Source organism: Notolepis coatsorum (genome assembly GCF_963971535.1).
Source record: "Notolepis coatsorum genome assembly, chromosome: 7".
NCBI lineage: Eukaryota > Metazoa > Chordata > Actinopteri > Aulopiformes > Paralepididae > Notolepis > Notolepis coatsorum.
In genome coordinates, this window is record NC_140171.1 from 140,633,165 (window position 1) to 140,658,657 (window position 25,493).

General features: G+C 45.4%; 1 protein-coding gene across 1 annotated transcript in view; it reads left to right on the forward strand.

The window, feature by feature from the left end:
• mnd1 (meiotic nuclear divisions 1 homolog) overlaps positions 1-18,572 on the forward strand; it is a 44,534-nt gene extending 25,962 nt beyond the window's left edge. Inside the window, exons 7-8 of the mRNA XM_084318165.1 lie at positions 15,889-15,933; positions 18,382-18,572. Of these exons, the coding sequence (XP_084174291.1) occupies positions 15,889-15,933; positions 18,382-18,488 (152 nt within the window). The 3' untranslated portion in view covers positions 18,489-18,572. The remainder of the gene's footprint in view (positions 1-15,888; positions 15,934-18,381) is intronic.
• Positions 18,573-25,493: the final 6,921 nt, after the last annotated feature.

Here is a 25,493-nt window from a genome sequence, read left to right on the forward strand (position 1 = left end):
GTTTCTGTCGGTCATGCTTGACCAGAAAAGCGATAAACGCTAAAAAATAAAGTAAAAAGAAAAATAACAAAGTAATAAACATAGTGGACAGACACAACATATTAATATGATGATGGGATTCAAGTTCGCGTTTTTATTGATCACATAGGCTATACATGGCACGGTCCATCGTGATATTGTAGATGGATCGAGCAATAGCTGTTACTGTACCACCCATGTAGCTGTCAAAGCTCCATCACAAATGCAGTTATGTGAATAGAAAGGGATTCCACTCAGTGATGGGCATTTGCCTGATAAATGTCGTTGCTGCCGGGAGGAAAGGCATGATGCATGTTTTCAATTCATTAAATAAAACTGATACTTTTTGCAAGGGTTTACTGACTGTCATACAAATAATCAACCAACTACATACTGTAACTTTTCAGTGCACGTTCTTATTTACATTGTGACAACAGCCTTGTGAGCTCCCGCACACAGACATGATGGAATTCAAGTGCAAGTTTGTATTGATCACATATAGGCAGGCTACACATGGCGTATAGGCTACATCATGAATGAGATGAATCATTCTTTGTTCTTGTATATGCTCTCGTATTATTGTTTATATAGGCTACCCAATACCGACATCAAAATAGATTGTATGCATCTACAAATCATATGCAGCAGGTAGAAAATTTACGGAAAATCCGTCGCAATTTGGAATAGAATTGAGGAGAACTTTAATCCCTGGGTATTAATCGAACAAAACGGAAAAAGGCAGTCATATTCCAGCATGGTCTTTATTAGTTAATATGGTCTTTAAGTTAATATGTTGTGAAGGGCCAGATTAAAGCTGAGAATCTACATTTATTGTTTTATATACCTTGTATATTATTTATATATACACGTTATATCCCTTTAAGCCTGCGTTTGAATCCCAGTAATATTCACTTTCCTCATTGGATAATGCCCCTGACGGCGGCGCCAGGCAGTCTCGCACTCAGACAGGTTTAAGGGCGAGTTTGGGGCAAGTCGGGACATGCCCTTGGCAGCGCATTGATTCCGGGCAAGTGGTTAGGTTTGGCACTAGAAAGCTACTTAAGTATATATAGCGCGGCAGGTGCGAACAGTAGCTGTTCATCGTTCATCAAGTTCAGTGTGATTCTAATGTAGTGAGAAGCAGTGCGTCTAACAGAGCGTTGAGAACCACGTGCGAAGTGAATAGTAAAAGTGTCAGATTTAATGCAGTAACGTCAAGTTCGACTTAGCTTAATGTGAAGTAAAGAGTCGTTATTTATTGTGTATCGTGCCAACAGCAGTTCGTTCGTGTGTAGCATTACCCAGCAGTTCGTTCAGCTAGTGGAACCTTAGCCAGTGTGCGTGGACTAAATACATTGGTGCCAGTACACGAGGAGGCCTAGTCGGAGAACCTACTGGACATGTGCATATTGGAACCGACGGCGGCGATTGCAGAACCAGTATTGGTTGGATTATAGTGATTGTGGAACGTACTACCCTTGGAGAAGAGCCTCGTTAATACCCACTGTCGTTTGGATTTAACCACCGTAAGGACCTACTTCGGGCTGGCTTCGTGGATTGAGGCTAGCTGGCTATCATCATTGCTATCGTGCAATTGGATTACAGTTATTGCTTTGTGGCTGAGCTTTGGATTACAAGGACTGGATTCTGTACGTGAACCCCCTTCTTCTTCAATTGATCAGACTGAGTATCCGAACATTCCTCTCTCCTCCAGAGCTTACATCTCTGGGAGGAACCCCCTTGTCTCCAGCGGTACCAGCGTTTCCCCCTATAATTGCCATCCTACGCCAGGCGGCGTTAGCCTAGTACCCCATCGTAGGAATTATTCTATTCCCACTGACTTCTGCTACTGACTGACCTATGCATATTCTTCGCCATACAAACGCGACCCTAATTCTCATATCTGTACAATTTGCTGCATAATAATCAATACCCTCAATGATATTTCTTTGTCACCGTGCCGTGTTATTATGAGTGTCTGCCATAATTAGATGTACTGTCTGGCAAGTAATACTAAGTACATAACTAGCAGTGGTTTAATCTATCACAATCGTTAATACAGTCAGGGTTTTGTAACCCCTCAGTTACATAATAGATATCATATCCGACATCACCGTACGTGTACATGTCTGTCAGCCTGCGTATTTCTCCATAACACGCTTTCCTCGGCTTAGTCCACTTTTCTACATTGCATGGGGGTGTTACCGTATATGGTTAATTACGGGCGGTGCTATATGCAAATACGTAAAACCGTGCACGAGCTGCAGCGTAGGATCAAAGTGATATTTATCAAGACAGGTGTGCGTACGACCTGTGTACGCATGTGTGATAAATCCAGTTTTTTTTGTGCGTACACACATTCTAAATTATGTGCTTAAGAACAAAGATAGAACACTTTCTAAGAATTGTTGATAAATGAGGGCCCAGGACCAGGAAGAAGACTCTGTATAGGGAGGGAGGCGAGATTTTTTTCCGTAGCCTATGTTTGCGAAGACGCTCTCTGATTGGCTAGCCGCGTACAGCGAAGACCCTCTCTGATTGGTTTAGCGCCGAAGGGTCTCTTGATCCGCCTTGTACATATATATTCTCTGCTTCAAAGTGGTTATGCTTTGGCCCTCTTTCGAAGTGGGTTATGCTTAGGGTTAGGGTTAGGGTTAAGGTTAGGGTTAGGGAACAACATATCAATTGTTGTTGAATATGCGGAAGAGACCCTTCGGCGCTAAACCAATCAGAGAGGGTCTTCGCTGTATGCGGCTAGCCAATCAGAGCGTCTTCGCAAACATAGGCTACGGACCTCGCGGGCGGTCCAAAGTGACGTCGGACTACACCTCCCTATTCTCCTCATTCTACACCCCCCCCCCCCTGCTGCGTGAGAGGCCTCTGCTCGCTGGTCCTGTTTCAAAACGTGCAGCAGGTCCTCACTTTAACACGACCCTTGAAAACAAGGGATGACCTTGGGTCCCGAGACCTGGCGGCTACCCGGTGCTACATCATCAGACCTGTCAGGCGCTTGGGATTGACCGCTTTTAACGACGTAGACACAGCTGTCCTCTGGTATGGGCACGCTAGATCAAATGGGATATTAGGTTGGTTAAAGAAATGACTTCAGTAGAGTGCGCATGTGTGTGTGTGTGTGTATGAGAGTGATATTTAAATCTGCCTGCTCTTTTATGACTTTGTGTGTGTGTGATGGCTGTTTGTGCATTTCAAGCGACTCGACAGCCGTGTGATTTGTGGTGTCATTGATTTATCTGGTCTGCTCCCTATCTTCTACAGCAATGTCACCGGGCATCAGTACTGAGCACTCGTCCTACTCGCAGGTGCCGTTTCCATAGGTCCAGTCTATAGGGGATGCACCAAGCCCACTTTTTCAGTCCCGATACCGATACCTGGGCTTTGGGTATCGGCCGATACCGAGTACCGATCCGATACCCATTGTTCAATTAATAAACTGTATGCCTCACTGTGTGGAAGAGACTGGGACCATTCTTTTGTGCAAGGAAACATCAGGCTTGACTTAAAACATTACTTTCCTAACTTAGTGAAACAAAATGTAACAAAAAATTAACACATAGATATAAATGTACTGAATTGTTATTTATTATTAAAATTAAATAACAAAAAGATAATTCCCCGATACCCAATCTAGCTATTTTAGTCATAGCGGGGGCCTATATCCAATATCAATATCGGATGGGTCCTTCCCTAGCTCAGACCTCCCCTGGCTGCAGTTGGTCGAAATACCACATGGTTTGTTGATGTGCTGTGAACTGGCCTCCGCTGCTCATTTCCTCCCTGACTGAGGCAGCATGCGTTTCCTTTACTGTGGCAGCATCACAAACCAGCCCCCTGAGTCACGGCCTTCTGATGGCCTTTTCCATATTCCATAATTTTATGATTTATTTCAGGCAATTCAGGGGTCTGGCCCTGTTATCATCTGGGGGTGGGTTGGTCAGATACCCTGGCGCCAAAGAAATCTGTTTGGACTTGTATTTTTTTTTTTAACTATAGCAAACATCCAGTTGGCTAGTAACAGTAGCATGTTTGTCTGCTCCTGGACCTTGGTGCAGAGAGAAGAGGAGCTTAGGCCACTTGCTATCAGCATACAAGGCAGTGAATTAATCTCCTGCATTCAAAACCACAAGGACAATTAATTTACTGTAGCATCATGTTGGTCACAAACTCATTGCTGAAAACATACCACTAGTTTAGAACAGAGGTTGGGGGTGTTTAGAAAAGAGTTGTATTTTGACCAGAATATAAATATTTGTATTTTCTTCCTTTGGTTCATTACAATTTACTCAAGCATAGTAACAGGCACAATATTTCTGACACTGGGAATACATTCCCCGAGATCCATAGATGTCCCTAGATACCAAGAACATTAACCGTCTGTAGTGTGGTAGTGAAAGGGTTAACCTTCTGTAGTGTGTTTGTGAAAGGGTTAACCCTTTGTCGTGTGGCAGTGAAATGGTTAAATACATTTGCTTGGTCCATGACTTCCATTTTTCTGTATTTCAAGATGGCGGCTCACTCTTTTCCCACCTAAACGGTTCACTGAAATACGTTTCTGACATCATTTTAGGCAAGAAATAGGATATGCAATTCCTGAATCATCATTCATATTTGATCTGCAATGCCTAGTTTGACAGTTTGATCAGAATTCAGTCTTGAGTAGTCATCTGAATGAGAGAGGACAATGCAAAGAGAACAAAGTCTATTCCTCTGTTTGGTTCATTTAAAGGACTATGTTTGAAAATATCTCCCAATGTTAAAGGTTTATTATTATTAGTCATCACTGTGCACTTGTTGCATAGTGTAAAAAAGATTCTGTATTTCTGATTCCGTCAACTAAAATACGACTTGTTGGCTTGTCCATTGTCTCCAGGCTAGACCCCCCCCCCCCCCCCCCACTCTTTCTCTCTCTCACACACACACACGCGCGCACACACGCACACAACGTGACTGAGGAAAGACTGATGGCAAGTCAAGTCAAGAGTTTTAATTGTCACGGCATACAAGTATACAATGAAATGCAAGCTAGCATTCAAAATGTCAAGGTGTCTCTTTAAACTTGCCGCGGGTCCCAGAGAAGCAACTGGCCTGTCAAACCTGGCCCGTCTGTCCCCCTCAGCAGAGACCCTCGATCCTCTGTCCCCCGCTGATACACGCGCTGCGCGGCCCGCTGGCCTAATCACTGCAACAGCTGCTGGAAGTCCCAGCTCCCAGGGAAGTCTGCAGTTGCATTTTCAGCTGTTGGAATTAGACGTCATGTGATCTGGGGGGGGACATGTACAGTGCTATTGTCCAAAGACCCCCCCCCCCACATTTTTTTTTATTGGATACCTACACAGGAAAAGCCTGGTATTTAGTTTAGTTGATTTATACACGTGAAGTAAAAATAGACTCACAAAGTAAAAAAAATATAATAATAACCGTATGATAAACGCATACACCAGGGATAACACGATAAAGTATTTTATTCTTTTATTTCCGTCATGGTACTGAACTGAGGCTCATGGTCATGGTTCTGTTGTTCAAGATGCACCGTTCTTACAGCCACACGGAGGACATACGTAGACTATGAGTCTCCCTGCTCTCTTTAATTGTTTTGACTTCTGTGTGAACTCTTGAGACTTTGAAGTAGCTTTCTAATTGTAGCCACTGACTGTGGTCCTCTGGTGAAAGTAGACCCCCCCACCCCCTCCTCTCTGCCTACCCTTACCCCTGCGGGAGGCTGGAGCTGACCCCCCGGGCGCTGAAAGCCGAGTCAATGGCCGAATGTCGGTCCATCACCCCTGTGTGTCTGTGTGTGTTCTGCTTAAGCTTGAATGATGGGCCGTGAAAGTTGCACAACGCAATGCATATCCTACACATGGTTCACCCAGATTCCTCACAGAGACCCGTAGAGACAAAGAAACCCCCCCATTCCATTCCAGAGCTTCCCCACCGACGCTACCACACACACACACACACACACACACACACACACACACACACACACACACACACACACACGCTACCATGGTAATCTGAGTGACTGGGCTGACGGTGGTGTTGTGGCCTGTGTGGCAGGTTTACCCCGGCTGCAAGCGGAGGCCAACCCTTTCTCAACTGGGGATGCACCGATCTGACCTTTTCAGTCCCGATACCGATACCTGGGCTTTGGGTATCGGCGGATACCGAGTACCGATCCGATACCATTATGAATTGAAAATGGGGGACCCTGATGTAAACGAGACGAAAGTCTTTCTCTGGTCTGCATCCCCTTAACAATGGTGTGTATTGAGCCGTGCTGTATTGTACCTATTCTGCAATCTGTTAATACAATTTTCAATCAATCAATACCCATTGTTCAATTAACACTTTCTGCGCCAACAACGTTTATATACGTGTTTGCTCGACAACCGTTGAACGCCAACCACATATATATATACGTTATTTGGTCCGTTTTTCTTTTTATTCCGATTTTAATATTCTATTCAATGTCACAGACCTGTATGTTGCCGTTAAAAGACATACTGGGACCCCGAGGGTGCAGTACCGGCCAGATCCGGCTAGGTGGCAGTATCGAGAGTGCAGTAAACCCTGTTCCAGACCCTGTGTTACACTCAAATCCCTCCGGGCACTAAATTTAGACGGAGCCGAGTAAATCGCTTCATCCGACCACTTCGAAACGCATCTGGCACATTCTATCTATAAGTTGTGCCAAATTATGTCCGAGACCAGATGGACACCAATACTGGAAATCGCGATCAGACAATTGGAATAATCTTTTTGGAATACCCCCGACCACAGGTAAGGACTATCTGACATCAATTTCAGCTTGATCGTACAATGTTTTCATACCGACCCAGCTGGTCAGCGTGTGTAGTGTTCACACCAAATGCCGTTACTGGCAATCAAAGCATCAGAAACGCCCCCCCCCCCCCCCCCCCCCCCTTTTCATGCATTCATGATGAAACATAATACCTATTATATACATTTGCTTTGGAAATAGTAGCGTGTGCAGGGATGAAACGCCAATGCTTTTAGTAGAATTCACGTTGCGCCCTATAACTCAGCCTCCCACGAATTAGCCCGGATCACTCCGAAACTATACTTGTATTCACCATGGGATAACGCGCAAACGTATTTTTCTTTTTTTATCTACTTTTTATCCCATTTTCTATTTCTCCCATCCCAATTTCGTATCGTCCAATTCAACCCTCCCCTGTCTCGAACGCTGTTTCTTGCCTCCAACAAGCCGGCTGCAATGTGGACTAAGTCATACATAGCACAAGTCCCCTCCGATACTCGAGGTAACAGCAGTCGCATCTTTCCACCTGCGCGGCGCGATCTTTCAACGTCAGGGGTCTGGGCTTTTTTGGAGGGGCCCCGCCCCCATCGCTTCCTGATTCTACTGCGCAGGCGCACCAACCAACCTGTAGGAGTTGCTGTCCACAACGCCCGATCCCCACCCATCAGTTTCCCTCCCCCTAATACTGCCAATGTGTATTAGTACGGACGACCAGCTAAACTGAAAGCAATGTGGAGCGCTGGGCTCGAACAGGCGAACCCAGCGTCTCCAGCATTTGTGGTGAGCACCACGTAGCCGCCCTATAATTTGATTTATTATAAAAAAAAAAAAAAAAATCCCATCCAGCTATTTTAGTCATATCGGGGCCGGTATCGGATCGGTGCATCCCTATTCTCAACCACCTCGCTATTATTACACCATTCTATTGTTCACCCCCCCCCGCCCAACACTCCGTCTCCCTCTCTGTGAATAGGGTCTTATTTGTCTCATATTCACTCTCTTGTGCTATGCTGTCCTTTTCCATTCATGTCTCCAATTCCTGGTCTCCAATTTCCTATACTGTACTACCCACCCCCCCCCCCCCATATCATTCCCCTTCCAAGGGCCCCACCCACCCACCCACCCACCGCAGCCCCTCTGGAGTAGTTGTAAAAGCAGATACACGTTATGCTCAGAGCCAATCCACACACAGCGTCATTACAGATAGCCATCTCCACGCCCATGACATGAACCTCCCCCCCCCCCATAAAACACTAATTGTATTCCCAGGGCTGTGCGTGATTCCCAGTTCAAAACATTGAATCCCTATTGATTGATTGATTATTTTAATTAACAGATTGTAGAATGGGTACAGTACAGTACAGCTCAATACACACAATTGTTAAGGGGATGCAGACCAGAGAAAGACGTTCGTCTTGTTTACATCAGGGTCCCCCATTTTCAATTCATAATGAGTTGAAATGAATGAATACAAATCTGATCCAATCGGATAGGGATTACAAGTTTTGAACTCCTGGGCCCAGGCGATTAGAACACTGTTATGTCTAGGTCTGATCTCTCTGTGTGTGTGTGTGTGTGTTGGGGGGGGGGGGGGGGGGGGGGTTGGAGTCAGCATGGTAGAACGGGCTCAGACCTGCCCTCTGCAGAGAGTCATGTTCCCCCTTTTTACAGGGCAGCTGTGGACACACTACTCAGGGGTTCACTATGCATCCTTCACACGACATAGAGGCTGACGACATCAGGGCTGTACCCAATGTCATTTTTTAACATTCAAAGCTTCTATTGAAATATTCGGACAAAGCTTTGAATGCCTGTCGTCATATTTTATGACGTAATAAAAAAATATAAAAACATTTTAATACTTTTTTTTTTTATGTTCTCAAACTAAATCCTCAATTTGAATAAAGTGATTCATCTGATTAAATGAGTCTTTTTTTAATTAAATTAACTTTCTTTAATGAATATAACTTGTCAGTTTCGTCAACATAAATAATCCAAAAAGGGCACGGTTGGTACGAAAGTGATGGTGGTGACGTCTTGATGGAGTGCCAAGCGGATGCTGATAGGCTACATCATTTATGATAAATGTTTTATTAAAAATGTTATGATGAGTCATATACTATAATAGTATAATACTATAATATTAGTGTAGCCTCATTTGTATCTGCAACTGTGAAGAAAAACCCCATTGGTTTACGGTAAACAGATTGAATAGACACATACATTATATACATACAACAAAATATATATATTTAAAAAGAATAAAAAATTCGAATGTTGATTTAGAATTCAAATGTCAACATTATGAACGAAGCTTCGAACTATTCGGTACAGCCCGGACATCTTGAAGCTAAAACATTTCTACACACAAACCAAGTGGCAATATCTTTTTAACCCTTAGTCGAATATCTTCCTATGAGGATTATCGAGAGCAAGGGGTTGTTACGTTAAACTGTATTAAAGGTCTTTGATTTGGGATTTCACAATGGTGACTGTTAGACTGCAAGACTTGGGGGTTCGCACAAGGTCCTTGAAGTGCTTAAAGTGCTTGATTTTTGAAAAGTCGAGGCCTGGAATTCCTTGAAAACAGCCCATTTTTTAACAAGGTACTTAAAAAGTCCTTGAAATTCAAATCAACCATTCACATTGAAAGTTTTGTTCATCCATCATAAAATTGTTCTGAATCAAGAAATATAATTTTTTTTAATTTAAAGTGTAACTAATTGTCGGACATTGGTTTTAAGCCATAAATATTGGATCTTTTCTATAAAAAACAGCATTTAAATGTGAATTGTATCCTTTTAAATGCCCTTTTAAAATGAAATGTCTTTAAACAGCACCTCTGGTAAATCGGGCTGTCTTTAAAAGCACCTCAACACTCGCCATGATTGCCATTAAAACACTATCTTTACTAATGTTTGCCTGGCATTTAAACGCACCCCTATTATGTAAAATTATGTTTGAGAGGCATTTTTCTTCCGAGATGTTGGCATAGTTGTCATGGTGATATGTGAAAGAAGAGTAATAATGATGCTGAACCATTTGATACATAATAATCATTAAACAGATGGGTAATAAGCTCCTTTCTTCTGTCGCTTCAAGGCCTGATGACGCTTGTTTCTGTGGAGGATACCATCCCTGTCTTCTGCATAATTATATCTGTGGGCTGAGAGGATGTGCGGCTGGTGATCACTCTCTTTATTCTGCCACTGATTCAGGGAGCGCAGGCTTATCGCTACTTGATGACATCAGACTTTATAACGCATCACTGTGCCTCACTGCATCACCGAGCACAGGGTGACAGCACTATCTTCCTGGACTTTTACTTTACTTTTAAACAAATATAGTAAAAAAATTACACTTACTGTATATTTCTGTATATTTTACTGTATCTTTTATATTAGAATGTAACAGGCAAGGCGCTCGCCACTAACGCAGGAGATGCTGGGTTCGAGCCCAGCTCTCGGCGTTGCTTCCGGCTTGGCTGGTCGTTCATACTAATACAATTGGCAGTGTTAGGGGGTGGGAAAGCCGGTGGGTGGGGATCGGACGTTGTGGACAGCGACTCCTACAGGTCGGTTGGTGCGCCTGCGCAGCAGAATCAGGAAGCAACGGGGGCGGCGTGTCCCTCCCACGTGCTACTCCTCGCCGCTGAGAGATCGCGCTGTGCAGGTGAAAAGATGCGACGGCTGCCTCCTCGTGTACCGGAGGGGACACAAGATGCAAGGCTTCGTCCACATTGCAGCCAACCAGTGGGAGGGATGGCCTAACAACGTTCGAGACAGGGGAGGGGAGAATTATATATTATTATAAATTATATTATTATAATTGGATCATACGAAATTGGGATGGGAGAAAAATAGAAAATGGGGAGAAAAAGTAGATAAAAAAAAAAATGTAACATATGAAATGTATATCCCGGTACCGGACCGTATTTTATTCTTAGGCTTATTTAAATTTGTATTCTTATTCGTGACTCTTTTTTTTGTCTACCTAAATGTTTACTGTGAGCGATTTGTAGTGCCAAATTTCCCTCGGGATGAATAAAGTATTTCTATTCTGTTCTATTCTATCACAACATCCGGCCATAAGCCCGGTGGAAATAGTAGGCAACCCAATAAATATTGACAAAGTAACCCTGACATCTGTTGCGAAGTGAAAATCAAAGGCAGCGCAAGGCAGCCAGGCAACATAACCACGACAATCAACCATTCGTCTTATCCCGACGATACAGGCAAAAGCTCAAAGCGGTCCAGCCTATTGTCGCCACACTGAAGAGATAGACCAGTGGAGCCATCGAGAAGCTGCTTTCACTCCAGACTGGAGTGACTAACGGCCTGGATGAACATACTGTGACATCGTACATCAATCTTCGCTTGGAGAGCTGCATTGCCACCAAGACAAATACAACAAAGATGAGCCCTGCAAATCAGAAGGGTGCCTGGCCCAGACTGTCTCCCCCTCCTCTTCCAGACATTGTTCTGACCAGACCAACTAGCGCCCATTTCCACTGACATTTTCGACCAATCACTGAACCTTAGTTTACACTGTCCCTGCCTGCTTCAAATGCACTAAAATTGTACCGGTGACCTCCAGTGGCTCAGGTAAAGCGGCAGTCGTCTGGTAATTCGAAGGTTCCCGGTTCGACTCTAGCTCCTCCCGGCAGTGTGTCGGCGGTTTCATTGAGAGAGATACTTAACCCCTACCTGGTCCCAATGAGCGGGTTGGCACCTTGCATGGTCGTCTCCGCCGTCTGTGTGCATCCCGGGACCTCAAGTGGGAGGCCAACATCAATCAACTACACCGCAAAACAAGGCTCACCAAAAGATGTACTTCCTGCAGCAGCTAAAGAAATAAGATGAGATAAGATGTTCCTTTATTGATCCTCTTGGGGAAATTCAGGCATCATAGCAGCATGGGGGAGGGGGAGGGGATGTACAGGTAGTAGAAGACATACAGGTACAGGTCACAGAATTATAGTACAGTGGAGAAGTACAAATAAAAATTGAATAAAAAGGCAGTGTATACAATATAATTAACTCTGGACATGCGCCTATGGGCAACAAGGTGCGAGATGAGGGTATGTATGCCCTCTGTTATATTTGCCCTACAATAAATATAATTACAATATATAATCTAAATCTAATCTAATATATATAATCTAAAAAAATACGAAATGCTAAATATATAATTTAATAATCCAATAATCTAAATCTAATCTAATATATAATCTAAAAAAAAACGAAATGCTAAATATATGCAATATATAATCTAATAAATCTAAATCTAATCTAATATATGATCTAAAAATGCTAAATGCTCAAATGCATCCTGCCGCAAGCGGTGACGGTCCAATTCTAACACCGCCGTTATCGAGTCCAACCTCACCTCCTCGATAACCGTCTGGTTCGGCGCTCGAGGCACAACTGAGACACATCGTCGGTAGCGCAGCGGGAACCATCGACTGTAACCTACCGGCCCTCCATGACCTCTACAACCTGAGGACCAGGAGGTGCATACACATATAGAAAGGCTAGATGGCTCACCCGCGCTGCTGGCCAATAAGGGCAGACGTTGCCACATGGCGGCCATCTTGCCACAGGCAGCACGCCCAGTCGCCCACTCATAACATAAATGTGATCCCTGACGAGTCTGTCTGGTCTCCAAACTACGTTTTGTCACAAAGAAGGGACATGGGTTTTTGGTCATGGAGGTATTTATTTTTGGTCAGAGGAATACACAAACGTGGGTCTCGTTTTTCTCCATGCCACACCCTCTGCCTGGATAGATATCATTCTCTCTCATTATTCTCATTGTGGATATTCAGAATATGAAGCTCTTAAAGCCAAATTCAGGTGATGAATACAGCGTTGGAAGTTTGTAAAATAATTACAATCATAATAACAAGCTAGTGGAGAACAAAGCCAACTTGTCAAATGCACTCTGGTACTACTGTATAGATATTCCCATATCTCTGATTATCCCCCTTATTTTATTTGTATTAATCATTTGTTTTAAATGTCCCTAAAATCATGAATTAATTAATTAATGACAACTAATAGACACTTGAATAACACGGCAGGGCTCATTGAACATTGCTAATAGGCTGAATCGACGAGGCAGTTTTTTAATTGACAGCTTTTCAAGACTGTTTCTTCATTCCGTTTGCGGTCCCTCACTACTTCAGTCAACGAAACTCGCCCACAGCCGGGTCCAGATATTCACCCTTGCTGTCTGTCAGGCGTCTGACCTGCATCACTGAGCCTCTCGGGTCACGTCTTGAACAAGTCACACATGGCAATGAGCGCCATGAACACTAAGTGAACACTGATTGGGGCTATAATCGTGTCGTCTTAACTTGGCTTAAACACATCTGTCCTCTGGCTCACAGCTTAAGTCTCTTCAGTACAGATGGGCCTAGTTTGGCAAGAGCCTTGTGCCCCCAGCATCACACCCCTCCTCCAGAGCCTTGTGCCCCCAGCATCACACCCCTCCTCCAGAGCCTTGTGCCCCCAGCATCACACCCCTCCTCCAGAGCCTTGTGCCCCCAGCATCACACCTCTCCTCCAGAGCCTTGTGCCCCCAGCATCACACCCCTCCTCCAGAGCCGTGTGCCCCCAGCATCACACCTCTCCTCCAGAGCCTTGTGCCCCCAGCATCACACCTCTCCTCCAGAGCCTTGTGCCCCCAGCATCACACCTCTCCTCCAGAGCCTTGTGCCCCCAGCATCACACCTCTCCTCCAGAGCCTTGTGCCCCCAGCATCACACCTCTCACACCTCTCCTCCAGAGCCTTGTGCCCCCAGCATCACACCCCTCCTCCAGAGCCTTGTGCCCCCAGCATCACACCTCTCCTCCAGAGCCTTGTGCCCCAGCATCACACCCCTCCTCCAGAGCCTTGTGCCCCCAGCATCACACCTCTCCTCCAGAGCCTTGTGCCCCCAGCATCACACCTCTCCTCCAGAGCCTTGTGCCCCCAGCATCACACCCCTCACACCTCTCCTCCAGAGCCTTGTGCCCCCAGCATCACACCTCTCCTCCAGAGCCTTGTGCCCCCAGCATCACACCTCTCACACCTCTCCTCCAGAGCCTTGTGCCCCAGCATCACACCTCTCCTCCAGAGCCTTGTGCCCCCAGCATCACACCTCTCCTCCAGAGCCTTGTGCCCCAGCATCACACCTCTCCTCCAGAGCCTTGTGCCCCCAGCATCACACCTCTCCTCCAGAGCCTTGTGCCCCAGCATCACACCTCTCCTCCAGAGCCTTGTGGCCCCAGCATCACACCTCTCCTCCAGAGCCTTGTGCCCCCAGCATCACACCTCCTCCAGAGCCTTGTGCCCCCAGCATCACACCTCCTCCAGAGCCTTGTGCCCCAGCATCACACCTCTCACACCTCTCCTCCAGAGTCTTGTGGCCCCAGCATCACACCCCTCCTCCAGAGCCTTGTGCCCCCAGCATCACACCTCTCACACCTCTCCTCCAGAGTCTTGTGGCCCCAGCATCACACCCCTCCTCCAGAGCCTTGTGCCCCCAGCATCACACCTCTCACACCTCTCCTCCAGAGTCTTGTGGCCCCAGCATCACACCTCCTCCAGAGCCTTGTGCCCCCAGCATCACACCTCTCACACCTCTCCTCCAGAGTCTTGTGGCCCCAGCATCACACCCCTCCTCCAGAGCCTTGTGCCCCCAGCATCACACCCCTCCTCCAGAGCCTTGTGCCCCCAGCATCACACCTCTCACACCTCTCCTCCAGAGCCTTGTGCCCCAGCATCACACCCCTCCTCCAGAGCCTTGTGCCCCAGCATCACACCCCTCCTCCAGATCACGCGCTCACAACCTATTTTGTTTGATATCCTGAAAAGCCTGTTTTTGCTGGCCTGGCTGGTGTTGTATGCCATCCTGACACCATGATAGATGTCCTTGGGTGTACAGTACACACCATGGATGTTGGCTGTGGAAAGCGTTAGCCTCTCTGAGGACATTGACCTTTTAGGCATGTTCTTAGCAAAAGTGCATGTATGATCTACAGCAAACATTGTGCACATTTTGTTTCTTCTTTTTTCTTTTTTTGCATATGCACGTCATCCCATAAACTTGCCTCGCCATTGAAATGCAGGTCTGTGTAAAGGCTAAATAAACATTTGCAATTCAAAGTAGCCTATGATGATCTGAAGTTTTCCCACACCTTTTTTGGTAACTGGGTCCTGTTTCCATTTCATGTTGATTGTAGTTTCTGCAGTAGTAGTGCTGTCTATTATCTTACCGAATGCATTTGTTTTGTGGTAATACAGTTGTCTCCCCCACTTGAAAAAGTGTGATTTGTTGTTGTACCGTCTCTCTGGTAGTAGTAGTCGTAATAATTATAATACAATTTATATTAATAATATAATAATATGCCATGTAAAGGGCCGTGTGTCTGCTCATTCCTACTACAAAACTGTTAGACTGGCTTAGAGAAGCAGCATCATTCTACTGAAGCTTAGAGAAGCAGCATCATTCTACTGAAGCTTAGAGAAGCAGCATCATTCTACTGAAGCTTAGAGAAGCAGCATCATTCTACTGAAGCTGAAGCAGCATCATTCTACTGAAGCTTAGAGAAGCAGCATCATTCTACTGAAGCTTAGAGAAGCAGCATCATTCTACTGAAGCTTAGAGAAGCAGCATCATTCTACTGAAGCTTAGAGAAGCAGCATCATTCTACTGAAGCTTAGAGAAGCAGCATCATTCTACTGAAGCTTAGAGAAGCAGCATCATTCTACTGAAGCTTACAGAAGCAGCATCATTCTACTGAAGCTTAGAGAAGCAGCATCATTCTACTGAAGCTTAGAGAAGCAGCATCATTCTACTGAAGCTTAGAGAAGCAGCATCATTCTACTGAAGCTTAGAGAAGCAGCATCATTCTACTGAAGCTTAGAGAAGCAGCATCATTCTACTGAAGCTATCTTTTAGGGGAATGTGAAGGTTAGGTTAACATACTGTAACAGCAAAACATGGGTTAACAGAAGAAAAAGAACTGACCCTTAACATTGCACATAAGCCGTGTACACATATTGATATTGATTTTGTCTTGCAGGGAAATCGAACATGATGGCAAAAGAAGCGGTTTCCAGATGGACAGGTTAGTCCACTTACCTACGTATATACCATGTAGTAGCCAGACAGATAGAATATCACTTATTAGTTTAGGTTGCTTAGGAATGTTTTATGTCTAGAACATATTAATTCAGTAGCAAGCTCTGAATGACCACACCTGCTTACACACATCTTTTGACAAGGTTACAGGTTTTTCTTTATATACACACACACACACACACACACACACACACACACACACACACACACACACACACACACACACACACACCTACACACCTGCAGCTCTAAGCACTTCCCATGGTCAACCATGTCATCTCCCAGCGTACGCTAAGCTCTATGGGACTTAAATTACATGCTTTGATTTGATCTTTATTTATCTCGAACAACCATAAACACTCAAACTTGAAATAACAAAAAATTAAATAGAAAAATAATAAATAAAATACAAATACAAATCAAATCAAATATATCTTCCTAGACATGGAAGCAATTGTCAACATAGCTCAAGACAAATGGTTTTGTTCGAGACGGGACAGAAAGAAGCAAAGCTTATCTGGTCCTGCCCCTTCCTTACAATATCATATTAACTTGAGAACAAGAGAGTAACCACCAACGCCATGCCTCTAAATGCCCAAACTACCTTCCCACGGAAAACAACCTTCATCCGGGAAGGGGAGAAACGGCGGACCAAGCCGTCACCTCCGAACTCAGGCCCACTGAACGCAGCCCGGGATTGGGAAATGCGGGTAGACCTCAGCCAGAGGCTTACCTTCCCATCTGAAATTGCAGCGACCAACCTGCGCCCAGACCTGGTCCTCTGGTCCAAATCTTGCCGGCGTGTCTTCATCGTTGAGCTGACGGTCCCATGGGAGGAAGCCATCGATGAGGCATTTGAACGGAAGAGGCTGCGATATGCCAACTTAGCAGCTGAAGCAGAGGGGCGGGGCTGGAACGTGAAGGTGTGGCCAGTGGAGGTGGGCTGCAGAGGCTTTGTAGCCAGTTCCACCACAAGGCTCCTGAAGGAAGTAGGGATCAGAGGACAGGCCCAACGAAAGGCAATCAAAGAACTTGCCACTGCAGCAGAACGGAGCAGTCACTGGTTGTGGCTGAAACGTAGAGACGCATCATGGGCTGCTAAATGAACACGTGGTGCCACTGTGCGACACACACCCAGGCCTGATCAGCCTGTGGTGGGCCAACCTCGGCAGAGGGTGTATTGTGATAAATGGCCGAAACACCCAATGAGGTCGGGGAACACAACTGAAGATGTGTCGTACTGGTGATCATCACGTGATCATTGCCAAATTCCACCCCACTCCAACCTCATTCAATTGTTGTGCTGAATATTTAGGGATCTTTAACAACTAGTCCTATTAAGAATCCTAATAAGTTATCTATCCATATCAAAAATTATATACCTATCCACTACAGCAAAAGATAAATAATTACAAAAATACTAGTTCACGTTATTTTCAAGCTCTAACTTATACTTGTCCAATAATTCCTGTTTCATGAGCGGTAACCGTGGAGACCGCTGACCTCTTGGTGAGCATGGTAACGGAGCGAGGGCCTGTGGGGCAGCATGGGTCCACCAGAGCGCTGGCGTTTAGTGAAGTGCAGGGTCAGTGTTTACACACCAGCTATCCTGTTGCAGCAAAGAACCTCAGCCCTTTAACCCTTTCACTGCCACACTACCAAACGGTTAACCCGTTCACTGTGACAATACAGAAGGTTAACCCTTTCACTGCTACACAACATCAGGTTAACCCTGCTTTCACTACCACACCACAGAAGGTTAACCCTTTACTATCACACTACAGATGGTTAACAGCCATTTTTGAATGGCTTAAAAAGTCCTTGGAATTCAAATCAACCATTCGCATTGAATGTTTTGTTCATCCATGATCAAATTGTACTGAATCAAGAAATCGTGAACAGCATTTAAAAGTGATTTGTATCCTTCAAGTGACATCCTTGAAAATGAATTTCTGTGGGAACCCTGTATTTGAATACTTGTTGTGTTCTGCTGCCGTAAAACGACACAATTCCCCCCTAGGAAGTCAAGGATAACGGAGCCTATATTTCTAGTCGGGCATCATACCAAGAGATTCCAACTAATACCTCGTCAATTGGACCACAAATGATCACCATCTCGGAGTAAAAAAGAACAAAGAATATATTTGGCTGCTTTTGAGGACATTATTTCATCATTGTATTTAATTGCAGCCAACTTAACCCTTTCACTACCACACTACCAAAATGGTTAACCCTTTCACTGCGACAAGACAGCAGGTTAACCCTTTCACTGCCACACGACAAAGGGTTATAACAGACTGTAGTAGTGTGGTAGTGAAAGGTTAACCTTGTGTAGTGTGGTAGTGAAAGGGTTAACCAAATATCCACGCACACCCCTAGTTCTATTTACAGTGTTATTAATCGTATGTTATGTGATTTTATTTTATTTTTTCAGATAATGTGTTTTCTATCAAGTCTTGGGCAAAGAGGAAGTTTGGCTTCGATGACAATCGCATTGACAAAACCTTTGGGATCCCCGAGGACTTTGACTACATGGACTGACCGGCCACCTTCCCGCAGTCCCGCTCTCCACACGGCCCCCGTCAGTCCCGCTCTCCACACGGCCCCCGTCCCGCTCTCCACACGGCCCCCGTCCCGCTCTCCACACGGCCCCCGTCCCGCTCTCCACACGGCCCCCGTCCCGCTCTCCACACGGCCCCCGCAGTCCCGCTCTCCACACGGCCCCCGTCAGTCCCGCTCTCCACACGGCCCCCGTCCCGCTCTCCACACGGCCCCCGTCCCGCTCTCCACACGGCCCCCGTCCCGCTCTCCACACGGCCCCCGCAGTCCCGCTCTCCACACGGCCCCCGCAGTCCCGCTCTCCACACGGCCCCCGTCCCGCTCTCCACACGGCCCCCGCAGTTCCGCTCTCCACACGGCCCCCGTCAGTCCCGCTCTCCACACGGCCCCCGTCAACCCCGAGAAGGGTTCACTTCGGTTTTCACGCAAACAGACTTTTCTACGGTCATATCGTATATATATTTTATTCAGGGGAAAAGAATGCCACCCTCCATGTTAAAAGGGGAACTACCCTAGCCCTAAAGAGCTCATGCAACCATTTTATGGCCTCCATATAGTGAAGAGTCCCATTCATTGTCTATGCAGCAGAGCCCCAGGTTTGACCTTCCAGCGACATCACCGTGTGGAGGGTCACCTCTCTGATTTCTATCTTTTAGGTGGTGTGTGTGTTCACAAGTACTGCCTGGACTGTCCTGGGGGCGTCTAGTTTTTTTTACCAGTTCCGTGTTCTGCGATCTGATTGGCCACTGACGTTTCTGGTGCGATCTGATTGGCCACTGACGTTTCTGGTCATGTGACATGTGCGCCCAATCGCGTGACACCTGTGTCTTTGCCCATTTCCACCTCGAACAGCAGCAAACTACCTAACGCCTAGTTTATCACTGGTTAAGCTTAGGCGACTCTTTCGAAGTTGGTTAAGGTTAGAGTTTGGAATCAGGGCTGGTGTTCTATCGCCCTGCTCTAAGACAAACTCTAACCTTAACCAACTTCGAAAGAGTGCCTAAGCTTAACCGGTGAAAGAAACAGGCGTCACGCGATTGGGCGCACATGTCACACGACCAGAAACGTCAGTGGCCAATCGGATCGCAGAACGCGCACGCGGAACTGGAAATCCGTTGGTAAAAGTATTGATGCGTCCCGGGGCACAGGAACAACATATGTGAATTCCTAAAATGGGTGGCACTCCCCTTTTTAATATGTTTGACTGTTGCACGGTTGCATTGGATTTAATTGCAGCCGGGAGAGAGAGCTGCAGCCAACATGAGAGGCCCCCCGGGGAAAACACTCCAAACAAAACTTGTTGAGGCTTTGAATATAAGGTAATAATATTAAGATGGCCAACGGTTGCGCAGGGTTTTTGCAGGTGGATATGCTGCCTATGTGGAACTGGAGAAGGCGCTGTGCTAACCGTCGGCTGCCAAGAGGGGTTCCGTGATGCAAACCAGCAGCTTGACTTTTGGGACACCTGTTTGCATGAAAACTGAGAGCCTCGAGTTGGTGACGGAAATGAGCGGCACTCAAAAGGTGTGACCCTGCCCAAACACACACACACACACAGACGTAAATGGAGGAATCAACACATAATTACGCACTGTAATTACCAATGATCACATTTACATGAAAGAGGTGGTTGTGAATCCACTCGGTCTCCACTTTCACGGTCACCCTTCTCCGCTCGTGCTCAGTCCACCTGCTGTGGCACCCGGACCGGCTGCAGCCCTCGTCTGCCACGTATGATCTCGGATTACCAGATTAGAATGTTGGGAGCTGAACATTCTAATGAAGATGTCAACAATGGCTACTACTACTACTACTACTACTACTGCTGACCATTGAAAGCTATAGACTGGCTGGGGGATGGAAGGGGTTACTTAAAACCCTTTCACTACCACACTACCAAAATGGTTAACCCTTTCAACTGAGACAATACAGAAGGTTAACCCTCTCACTGCCACACGGCAACGGGTTAACCCTTTCACAACCACACTACATAAGGTTGACCCTTTAACTACCACACTACAGGTGACACGGTTAACCTTCTGTAGTGTGGTAGTGAAAGGGTTCATCGGCACAGGGTCCTCTTCGTCCACAGATGGTGCACACGGCGACTGACGATGGGATAGAGAGGAGATGCAAATGGCACTTACACCGAAATGTTCTCACGGAATGCTTTACAGTGGTTATGTTTAGAAATACGCTATGTTTAAAAAGTACCATAAAGACTCTTATGTGACGTTTCCTTCTCCGTTGTGCAGTAGCATCGGGTTGGGTTAGGTTTTTTCCCCCCTCTGTTTTGTTAAGTGATTTTTTTCCTAAAGTTTAATTGGGGGGGGGGGGGGGGGGAGTTCTCTGAAGTTGTGTTGTTGTGCAGTGTACCCAAACATGGCCTCACAACAAACCATTTAATCTCACTGTTAAGTGTTTTCATATGCTTCCAAGTTCCCCAGTCGACTGCGACTGGACGCATGCCAAGCAATGAGTGAATGCGCTACCTTTTCATTTTCTGCTGCCTGTGGAATGCTACAATAGCTGTCGCACAAAGGACCCTCGCAGCAGTTTCCCTTTGCCACACACTCACTTTCACTGTGGACAACAACCATAAGGGCTATTGTTGCCTTGACATGTCCAGAATATCTTTGTTTCTATGGCCCCCGAAGCACCCCCCCCCCTATCAGACTAGACACACAATTTACCTATCTCAAACCCCACCCCTCTTTTCTTGATCCTCCAATCACAACTGTCTCTTTCCTCAGTTGGGATGGGAGGATCTAGAAGATAGGGGGGGGGGCGGAGTTTGAGATGGGTCAATTGGTAGAAGCAGAGGCCCTTCTTCCATTTGGTTGGTGACTCGAGCGACAATAGCCGACTATCGCAGTCAGAATATGTTCCATGCTAAGCTAGTGTCGGTTCTCGTTTATCACTTTTTTTATTATCAATAAAGGATGAACACACAGAGAACTTTGATTATTTCATTAATTGAATGCCGGTGATCTTGAAAATGTTCATATAAATAAATGTTTGCCACTCTTGTCGCTAACCGGTGGAACACAATAGTGATTCTACCTACTGTATAAGCATTTCATGAATGCTTTTACATGCTTTTGCTCTTCTAAACAGTGATGTCTGGTAGGCCATTCCCGGGAAAGTCATCCAGCACATGGGGAGTGATGTGTTTCACGTCACCAGACGTTTGTTTGGGGTTAATGGAAGATGAACTCCGTAGTGAGCATGGATTTTGAGGGTCAATACAGTGCAAAAACGCAACAGCAATGATCATTTATCAGGTTTCGTTTGCCAAAACAAACAGAAATGAGGGTCTTGCGGGCGGCTTACCACTTTAAAAGCCTTTTGTCATTGCCGTTTTCACACACACACGCACACACATATGTGGGAAAACTGACATGGCACATTTCCAAAGATATATGCACATTCCTTGTTGGTTGGTAAATTAGATTTTTGAGGCAAATAATCTATTAATGAGGCTCTAATACAGTAACCACTGGATGGTTTATATCCCCAAAAAATAAAAGGGGGCTTAAGTCTTGGAAGTTGGCAATGCTGTTTAGGGGCTCTTATGGGCCATGTAATACATTAATGTGTAGTTCCATAGTATAAGTATATATAGGCATGTTAGACTTTTGTTTGGGTGTCTTCATTGAGCGCTTATCCACACTTCTTGTGATTTATTATAAACTAATATGATTAAATTCTTCACATCTTTTTACACACATTTGTTTATAAACCTAACCCTTACCTTAACCTCACTGGAGACTTAACTCTAACCTAAAATGGAGATCACTTGCTGAAATACAGCAAACATTTGGTGGTTGATGTCCTAATCTGATATCCTAATATATATATATATATATATAATCTTTGTCTATCCAGGTTAAGTCCCATTAAGATCAAAGAGCAAAAGTGCAGCAGCAAAGTTAAATTACAGACCAAAATCCTGTATTTCCCCCTAATATTTATTTACAAACAACTAACCTTTTATGAAGGAACAAGTAGGTCAAATCTCTACTAAAGAACAACAATACTAACACAAATGTTAGTGTTAACCACGTCAGTAATAAATTAATGGACAAATAATGTTACCCTTTGTAATATGAATCACTCCCATTACCCAGCTTTTCAGTGGTGCTTGATTGATTGATTGATTGATTGAAAACTTTATTAACAGATTGCAGAATGGGTACAGTACAGCTCAATACACACAATTGTTAAGGGGATGCAGACCAGAGAAAGACTTTCGTCTTGTTTACATCAGAGTCCCCCATTTTCAATTCATCTTAACATATATGACATACAGATAGACAGTACTGCTACATCTATACATTTATGACATACCAGATTTACAAATACAGTACTGTTTGTGATACAAAAAGAGTCTAAAAAAGAGAGTATATACATTTGACGAAGAAACTGTGCATTGGAGGAGGTTGGGTGGGGGGGGGGGCTGCCCGTTAGCCTGACAAACAGGCTAGTCATTTGTACACCAGTAATGGTAAATGGACTGCATTTATATAATGCTTTTATCCAAAGCGCTTTACAATTTGTTCCTCACATTTTACCCATTCACTCAACACACCGACGGCAGAGGCAACCATGCAAGGTGCCAACCGTTCATCGGGAGCAGTTAGGGGTTAAGTAAGTGTCTTGCTCAAGGACACTTCGACAAGTGGAAAAGGAGTGGGAATTGAACTGGTAACCTCCGGATCACCAGAAGACTGCTCTACCTCCTGAGCCACACTGTCACCCTATATTATAACAATATTATGTTACCGGTATGTCACACATTTGTGACCAAGAATAAACATCCACGCCTGGTTGCGTTGTTTGAAAGGTGTTACACGCCAGCAGAAACGTAGTATGTGTGCAATCTTCATGCATCTACCTGCCTGGTCCGTCTTCGTTGTGATTTGTGAGTTTGATCTGCTGGATGCCATATTAGCAGCCGACCCCACCTACCCCTAACGTGTGTAGCTGCTGAACAGTGGCACCACTTAATGCAGCTTGTTTACTTTACTCCACAGTAGGCAAAGCCTCCGATTCTTCACTCAATCTTGTCTTTGTCGTTCTCTGCAGTGTCTATAAAAGGGCTCACTAGTATAAATTCTATTTAGAGACTACATGGATATTATGTGGGTGGGATGGACTTTTTTAGGCCACCGAAGAGTAGTATCATCACACTGCTATTTGCCCCCAAACAGTACAGTAAACAACAGATTCGTAACTAAATCATTAAATTACTCCCTACATGTCATGGTTGTGTGTATGTGTTCAAATCTGATCGATTGATTGATTGAAAATGTTATTAACAGATTGCAGAATGGGTACAAAACCACTCTCAAAGAGCACCTATACGAGACACTGCAATTCGAAACTGGCCCCTGTAAATGTCCTAACCCAACCCCCTCCAATGTACAGTAAATGTCCTAACCCAACCCCCTCCAATGTACAGTAAATGTCCTAACCCAACCCCCTCCAATGTACAGTAAATGTCCTAACCCAACCCCCTCCAATGTACAGTAAATGTCCTAACCCAACCCCCTCCAATGTACAGTAAATGTCCTAACCCAACCCCCTCCAATGTACAGTAAATGTCCTAACCCAACCCCCTCCAATGTACAGTAAATGTCCTAACCCAACCCCCTCCAATGTACAGTAAATGTCCTAACCCAATAATACACGAGACCCTCTTCTTTGGACCAAGTAAGGTTTCGTGGATAATCCAATGTACAGTTACCCCACCCTGCCTACCCCCCCCCCCCCCCCCAACCACCTCCAATCCACCCCACCTACCCAACCTCCTCCAATGTACAGTTTCTTCGTCAAATGTATATACTCTCTTTTTTAGACTCTCTTTTGTATAACAAACAATACTGTATTTGTAAATCTGGTATGTCATAAATGTATAGATGTAGCAGTACTGTCTATCTGTATGTCATATATGTTATGATGAATTGAAAATGGGGGACCCTGATGTAAACAAGACGAAAGTATTTCTCTGGTCTGCATCCCCTTAACAATTATGTGTATTGAGCTGTACTGTATTGTACCCATTCTGCAATCTGTTAATACAATTTTCAATCAATCAATACAATACAGTACAGCTCAATACACACAATTGTTAAGGGGATGCAGACCAGAGAAAGACTTTCGTCTTGTTTACATCAGGGTCCCCCATTTTCAATTCATCATAACATATAATATGACATACATGACATACAGATAGACAGTACTGCTACATCTTCTAGACATTTATGACATACCATCTACAAATACAGTACTGTTTGTGATACAAAATAGTCTAAAAAAGAGAATATATACATTTGAGGAGGAAGAAACTGTACATTGTTGTTGTGTGTATGTGTTCAAATCTGCATGTCGTCGTGTAACCTAAAGAAGTAAGTCCAAGACTGATGTATATTTAGTTGTCTATAACCTTCATGCACACACATGAACGACTTGGCTGCAACGCTAGTCTGTGCTCTCTCTCACACGATGCATCGCAGCCAGACTTCAGGCAGCAGGGCGAGGAGGGGAGAACGGGGAGGGAGGGAGAGAGAGAGTGTGAGAGAGAGAGAGAGAGAGAGAGAGGGGGGGGGAGGGAGAGAGCGAGGGAGGGAGAGAGGGAGGGAGAGGGAGGGGAGGGATGGAGAGGGAGGGAGGGGAGAACGGGGAGGGAGGGAGAGAGAGAGAGGGGGGGAGGGAGGGAGAGAGCGAGGGAGAGAGAGAGGGGGAGGGAGAGAGCGAGGGAGGGAGAGAGAGGGAGGGAGGGGAGAACGGGGAGGGAGGGAGAGAGGGAGGGAGAGAGAGGGAGAGGGAGGGAGGGGAGAACGGGGAGGGAGAGAGAGGGAGAGAGGGAGGGAGAGGAGAGAGAGAGAGAGAGGGAGGGAGGGGAGAACGGGGAGCGAGGGAGGGAGAGGAGGGGAGGGCGAGGGAGGGGAGGGAGCTACTTGCGAGAGAGAGGGAGAAAGACAA